Source organism: Gavialis gangeticus, unplaced genomic scaffold (genome assembly GCF_001723915.1).
Source record: "Gavialis gangeticus isolate Ggan-Ray unplaced genomic scaffold, GavGan_comp1, whole genome shotgun sequence".
Lineage (NCBI taxonomy): Eukaryota > Metazoa > Chordata > Crocodylia > Gavialidae > Gavialis > Gavialis gangeticus.
In genome coordinates this window covers 16,221,483-16,228,430 of record NW_017729022.1, presented here as the reverse complement: position 1 = coordinate 16,228,430, position 6,948 = coordinate 16,221,483, and the positions used below count along the sequence as shown (strand labels likewise).

The 6,948-nt window shown below is 40.7% G+C and overlaps 1 protein-coding gene across 1 annotated transcript; it reads left to right on the top strand.

Moving 5' to 3' along the window:
- The first annotated feature begins 2,754 nt into the window (after positions 1 to 2,754).
- Positions 2,755 to 6,489, top strand: AMIGO2 (adhesion molecule with Ig like domain 2). Its single transcript, XM_019514626.1, has 2 exons — positions 2,755 to 2,862; positions 4,398 to 6,489. The coding sequence occupies exon 2, from the start codon at positions 4,471 to 4,473 to the stop codon at positions 6,034 to 6,036; it is 1,566 nt and encodes a 521-aa protein (XP_019370171.1). The 5' UTR covers positions 2,755 to 2,862; positions 4,398 to 4,470; the 3' UTR covers positions 6,037 to 6,489.
- The last annotated feature ends 459 nt before the right edge of the window (positions 6,490 to 6,948 follow it).

Genomic DNA, 6,948 nt, shown 5'->3' with positions numbered 1-6,948 from the left:
GTATAAGTTTTAAGTTACTTATACAGTCATGACAAGTTAGAAACATTCAGGGAAGCCTTACACCGACAATGTGAACAACAGTGGCTGCCACATTGAAGCAGGGGCATTGCTTGGCTTACATCACAAAGCAGTTACCTACTAGCAGGCAGGCGGCAAACAGTGTTATAACCAAACACTGTGCAACTTTAAACAAGTATGTTCTCTGATAGATCAGTGACATTATAATGAAACAGTGTCAACCAGACAACATTAAGTGAGGAGTTGCTGTACCTGGATTTCAGCTTTTGGTACCTTGCCCAACTTTTCTCATTGTTAGGCTGCCAGTCAGCCCATCTTCACACTTTAGCTTGAGCAGGTCCTTTACCAATCCCAGTCAGGCTGCCTTTCAGGGTACCCTACCCCTCCTGGCACTTGTTTAGGTACTAATCCCTGCCACGGGGCTCTGGGCTCTTGGAATACCGTACCCAAACTGCAGGGTGCTTTACTGGCATCCTCTGTAATGTATTGTTTCTTATGCACCCTTCATAGCCTCCTCCCCTCCTTTTCACCACCCCAAACTTCACAGTTTTAACAGAAACAAAATGAATTATCTCCCTGTATACTGCTCCTGAAGAGACTCCTTCTGTTGTGAGGATCTGAGCCAAACTAAAGCTTGGACCCCAGGCTCAGACTTATGTGGCCCTTGCTCCGCCCTTCCATTCACCTGACGTGGCTTGGTGTTCATAAGGCCCAGGTGCTGCTTATTCAACAACCCACTGTTGTACTGCCTGCAATCTGTAGACTGGATCCTACAGCCCATTTACCTGTGCTACTCACACCTGCAGCTAGTCTCCTTGCAAGCTGTGCTTGCTCTGTCAACATAGCAGGGGTTCTTTAGCCCTTTGCTACCCTGCTCTTATTTCCCTGCTACCCTATTTTTACTTCCTCTAAATAATAGAGGGCCCCTGTTGCAGTGGCTATAACAATGCAGGAAATGAGGCCCTGTTTTGACTGCTTCCCCACCAAGCCCACAAATAATATAGAGAAACAAGCACCACCTACTCGCTTCTGCTCCACCTGTGCCAAAACTCAGCCATTAAGGAGCATAAAAATGCTGGGGGGAGGGTCTTAACACACCCTTTTAAGCTGTCTACACTGCTGAGAGGGAGAGCAAGTGATGGGGTTTGGTTCTCTGAATCCATGGCTTAGTTGGGAAGTGGTTATGATACAGCCTTTGACAATTACAGCCAATATTTAGACCAGTAGTCACGAGAGGCTAGGTGCCTACTTCCTTTTCTAACCAATCTCCTGTGGGGAAAAAAACCAAACAAACCCGAAACAAAACAAAACACAGGAGAGTATGGACGAGAAGAGAAAGTTACAGTTAAAGAAGGTCACATCATGCTCAGTTTGTGCATATTTCTTTACTAAACGGACACTTACATTTTACCTAATTCACTCTTGCGTCAAAAGTGAAAGGGCTTTTTTCTGTTTTGTTTTTAAGGAAGGACTTGAATAAATCCAGAGAGCTGGCTTGGTATACAAATTTTTAAAGAGCTTTCCAGGCAGGGAAGGATGCATAAAGAAATCTATGAGAAGAGAAAGTGGGACCAAGGTTCCTGCCATCCATGACTTATTTGAGGTGTCTAAAATGCAGAAGGCTAGTTAAGGACATCTTAAACCTTACAGTGATCACATGTGGCTTGATCTTTGGGAAGTTAAAACAGGTGTTGCTGGACATTTTTTACTGCTGAAAAAGATCAAGACTGAGCCAAGTTCTCTTCTGTACATAGGTCTGGATCCAGTGAAATCAATGGGACTATTCACTGAATAAATGCCCCATAATTCCTATCAGGCTTCATCACAAAAACATCACAATATAGCTACATGCTCTCTAAAAATACTAGCTCAAAACATCAGTAAATACAATACACTTTAAAACCATATATTATAATCTTCAAATGTATGTCCATACTTCATTTTACCATCAATCAAGGATATTAAATGTTTCTTATTAAACTATATATATAACATTATTGTGGAACAGTAATTAATATATGAGCCAATGACATCCATAATAGAAAAATATCTTAGTTCTGAAGTCAGGATTGCAAAAGTCAATCAATGAATGGGTGAGAGTTGAGGTTACTGTTTTGTGATTAAATATACTCTACTTTGGATTCAAGAACAATAGTAGGCTTTGTTCTTTCTTGTCCCATGAAGTCACTTGCACTTGTATGAGGTGGTGAATGCATTTCCAAAACAGTGGTACCTCTTTCTCTTTCTCTCTGAACATGTTTGATTGAATGCAGAAAGTATGAAACAATGAGGAATTGCATCCAGTCTTCTTGTGTATCATAGACTGGAGAGTGGAATTTGTACCACAGTCCTGTGTAAGTATCAATGTGGAACCACACTAGTACCAAAATACCAGCGAGATTGTGCTTCTCAAAAGGATGAGGCACACTGCTCTCCAAACATCTTCTCCACACCCTCTTTCTGATTTCTAAGTGGGAATGGGGCAAGTAGTCCCTACCCACTCTGGAAAGCAAAGATTAGTAATGTGAACAGCCTCTACTCATCTGTGCAAGGTCAAGAAGCCTTTTCTTCATTAGGTAAAGTTATATTCCAGTCTAATATGGACAATAAGAAGTAATTTACTTGCTACTTGATGCTTAGAGTGTGTAAATGATATAGCTGTTCTCATTTAGCAACTCTAGCAGGCTTTAGAAACCATAAGAGTTGTATCCTCTGAGAATCTGTCTTTGTATCTGTTGTTATAGTAGGCCCTTGTGAGACGTAGTGGAAAAGGACAGAAACTGCCCCACTAAATTTCAAGCATCTTCTTCAAAGTGTGGAGGCCCTAGAACATATCAATTAAATGTAAGGTTGGGTTTAGTAGGGGTGTGGAGGGGGGTTGTTGCTATTCATTGTTGTTTTGTTTTTAAAACGGGCAAAACATTGTATTTTCCCCTAATCAGGTTCTGGAAAAAAACTGTATAAACTAAAACTTAAAAAAACAATATCCAGAGCCAGATGCCTGACTGGAAAATTTCAGCCTGAGCTGTTTGTTAAGCAGAGAGATAAGAATCCGAAAGCAATTTTGCAGTGCAGTACCATATTCCTTTCAATAATAAACATTTTTAAAACCAAATATTAATTCTAAAATGGCCTGCATCTTTCATTGATGTTTTTAAAAAGAGCTCTTATGCACCATAGAGATTACATCCTTTTAAATGTCTTTATTTGATCTCTTTTTTTTCCTCAAGTTGAGGGATAGAACATTTGGGTGCTATTCAACTTCAAGAATATCATGTAGTCAAAGAAATACAGTACAGGTTTCACTTTAGCTTATAAAAAGCAACAAATAGCATCGCTCTGACATTTAAACCTACATAGTCAGTTAGAAATTTCTCTGTTTGGAAGTATGTGGCATTTTCTGATTAGGAACAAATAAATCTAAAATTGCTCCCCAGAAGACAATGAACACATCCATGTCAAGTGAGCAACTTCTCTTCCCCATATCAGAAGTTGCACCTTTGGCCATGGCTGGGAATAGTGCAGTAACTAACGGATAAGAGAACATAGTTTCATAGTTGGTAGGGTCGGAAGGGACCTGAGCAGATCATCAAGTCTGACCCCCTGCCATGGCAGGAAAGAGTACTGGGGTCAAACGACCCCAGCAAGGTGTTTGTCTAGCCTCCTCTTAAAGACCCCCAGGGTAGGAGCCAGCACCACTTCTCTTGGAAGTTGGTTCCAGATCCTAGCCACCCTGACAATGAAGTAGCGCCTCCTGATACCTAGTCTGAATCTACCCTCTGCCAGCTTCTGACCGTTATTTGTAGTCACTTCTGGTAGTGCTCGGGGGAACAGGGACTCCCCCAATGCCTGCTGGTCCCCTCTGACTAGTTTGTAACAGGCCACTAGATCCCCCCTTCAGCCTTCTCTTGTGGAGGCTGAATAGGTTCAGGTCCCGTAGCGTCTCCTCATAGGGCCTGCCCTGCTGCCCCCTATCAGTGCTTCAAAAGTTTCATACTTGCCTTAATTTCAGTACTGCTCTATAGAAAGCCATTTCTGACTCTTTTCTTGGCTGTAATAAATTTGAGTTCTTTCATCTGGTTGGTAGGGTTTTTTGTGCTGGGTTTTTGGGGGTTTTTTTGGTTTTTTTGGAAGGGAGAGCAAAATATAGTGTCAGTAATGTTAAGTTTTGCACTCATCTGCAAATTTTCACAAGAATGCAAAACAGTTGAAAAATCATGTCCTAAAAATAATTAGATTTAAAAACTAACCATGTGAAATGTAAAGAATTAATTCACTAAACAATGGCTGTATTTATTCAAAGCATTTGCATAAGAAACCACCCAGGTACAAATCTTAAATATTAATATTCTGTACTTCTGTATTCCTCTTTTCAACAGTGATTAATGAAAGGGAAATCACATGTATAATCTGTGGCAAGGAGAACTGGGAGACCCCTAAGAGAGAGCCATAATGTCTTTAACCTGCCAGACAATATCTACTTGGCTTGGATTTCTTAAACTGAACTGCAAAGGACTGGCATGCCTCTTGGTTTTTACAGTAAGCGTATGTGGCAGTGCCTCTGGGATGTGTCCTACAGCCTGCATCTGTGCTAGTGACATTGTAAGCTGCACCAATAAGAACCTCTCTAAGGTGCCAGGAACTCTCTACAAATGCATAAAAAGACTGGATCTGAGTTACAACAGAATTGGATTCTTGGAACCTGAATGGGTCCCAATGCTATTTGACAAACTGAACTCTTTAATAATTAATCATAATAGTATTAGCAGTATTGTCACTGGAAGTTTTTCAACAACTCCAAATTTAAAGTACTTAGACTTATCATCCAACAACTTGAAGACACTGAACAGCCCTGTATTTCAAGAGCTGAGAGTACTGGAAGTCCTTTTGCTTTACAACAATCAGATAACACAGATTGATTCTTCAGCCTTTGGAGGATTGTACAAATTGCAGAAACTGTACTTGAGTTATAACTTGCTCTCACACTTCCCTTTGGACTTGTATCTTGGAAAACACAAACTTTCAGAACTCGTGTTACTAGACACTTCCTATAATCGCATCCAGTCGATACCCATTCAACGTTTAAGTTTAGTGCTGGCCAAACAACTTAGTGGCATCTATCTTCATGGCAACCCATTCTACTGTGATTGCACACTATACTCCATGCTAATATTTTGGTATCATAGACGCTTCAACTCTGTGATGGATTTCAAAAATGAATATGCCTGCATGTTACATTCTGACCTAAAAGGTTCCAATAAACTGCCTTTATTGCACGATAACTTTTTGAATTGCTCCGAAAGCACCATCAATGGCTCTTTCCATGCCTTTGGCTTTATTCATGATGCCCAAGTTGGTGACAGGTTAATTGTACACTGTGACAGCAGAATTAGTGAGGCAGGCACACATTTTGTCTGGGTTAGGCCAGACAATAGACTCCTGGAGCCAGATAAAGAGATTGAAAATTTTAAGGTGTTTCACAATGGGAGTCTGGAGATAGTGAATGCTCAGTTGGAAGACTCTGGGTTGTATTCATGCATTGCAATAAATAAGAGAAGACTATTAAATGAGACCATAGAGGTCAGAATAAATGTAAGCAATTTCACACTAAACCGATCCCATACTCATGAAGCATTTAATACTGCTTTCACCACCCTTGCTGCCTGTGTCGCCAGTATTATTTTAGTGTTACTTTATCTGTATCTGACCCCTTGCCCTTGTCGGTGTAAGGCAAAAAGGAGAAAAAGGAAACTGAACCAAAGCAGTGCCCATTCATCCATACTAAATTCTACCCCGTCTCAGGATTTCCCAGCTGATGAGAAGAAGTCCAGCAGTGGTAAAAGAGTGGTGTTCCTTGAGCCTGTGAATGAGCCAAAACAGGGACAGAATGGGAAAGTAAGGCTGTTTCCCAATGAGAATATCATTGCAGAGAGCATCTTGAAAACTACCCGATCAAAATCCGATTCAGATTCTGTCAATTCTGTCTTCTCGGATACACCTTTCATGCCGTCAACTTAGTTTTCTGTCTGTATTTGTATTGTGCAGTTACATTTCTTAATACTTCGCCAGCTTGTAGCAACCTTCAGGAAAAAAAAACAAATAAAATGAGGAAAAAACGTTTAGAAAAACCTGCAGTGTCAGTCATTGAGAACAGCTTAACAGCTTCCTTTCCACAAATACACAGTAACAACATCTTACTTCAGGAAAGCAAACTGGGTACCATCAAAGATTTTATCTATACTACAGAGTTAACAGAGTCTTCTACCCCAACTGTGTGCACAGTCCTGTCACCCACAGTTAGAGTTGCTTTCATCCCAAACTGGCCAACTCACCTGCTTTTATTCAGGCAGTCTCCATCCCGCCACAGCAGAAAGGACATAGGCTAATGCACTTGGTTGCTGATAGTCCTTTTGGGGATGTGTGGGGAACAATAGGAAAGCAGTGGAGGTCTGGCAAGTTCTCTTAGAATTCACTAGGAAAGAATCACAATGTAGCTCAGGTTAATGCAGAACACAAGAAACATGGGACACATCTCAAAAGTCCTAAATGAGCACAGCTTCAGTGAGGATACCACAGCTCAAAATGACACTGTGCAGTGTGTCTGCTTAGTCAGACTAAGGTACCTTGGGTGTTCAGACCTGGATACCAACCATTCAAGTTCACTACAGTTAGAATATACCCAAACTTGGGATAGGGAATACTTTGCTATATGGTTTCTAGTTGACAACTACGAAGCAAATGGGTTTGTTGTACTGTGTGTGTGTATTTTTTAAGCTAAACATAAGAAATGGCTTCTTATGTGCATAGAGCTAAATGTCACTTCAGTATCACAGCAGCACCAGTTAACAGGCCTCCAAATATGAAAAGAAATACCTTCCAACTTCTTCCCTACTCCAATGGAAAAGAATCAAATGAAGTTATAAAAGCTGA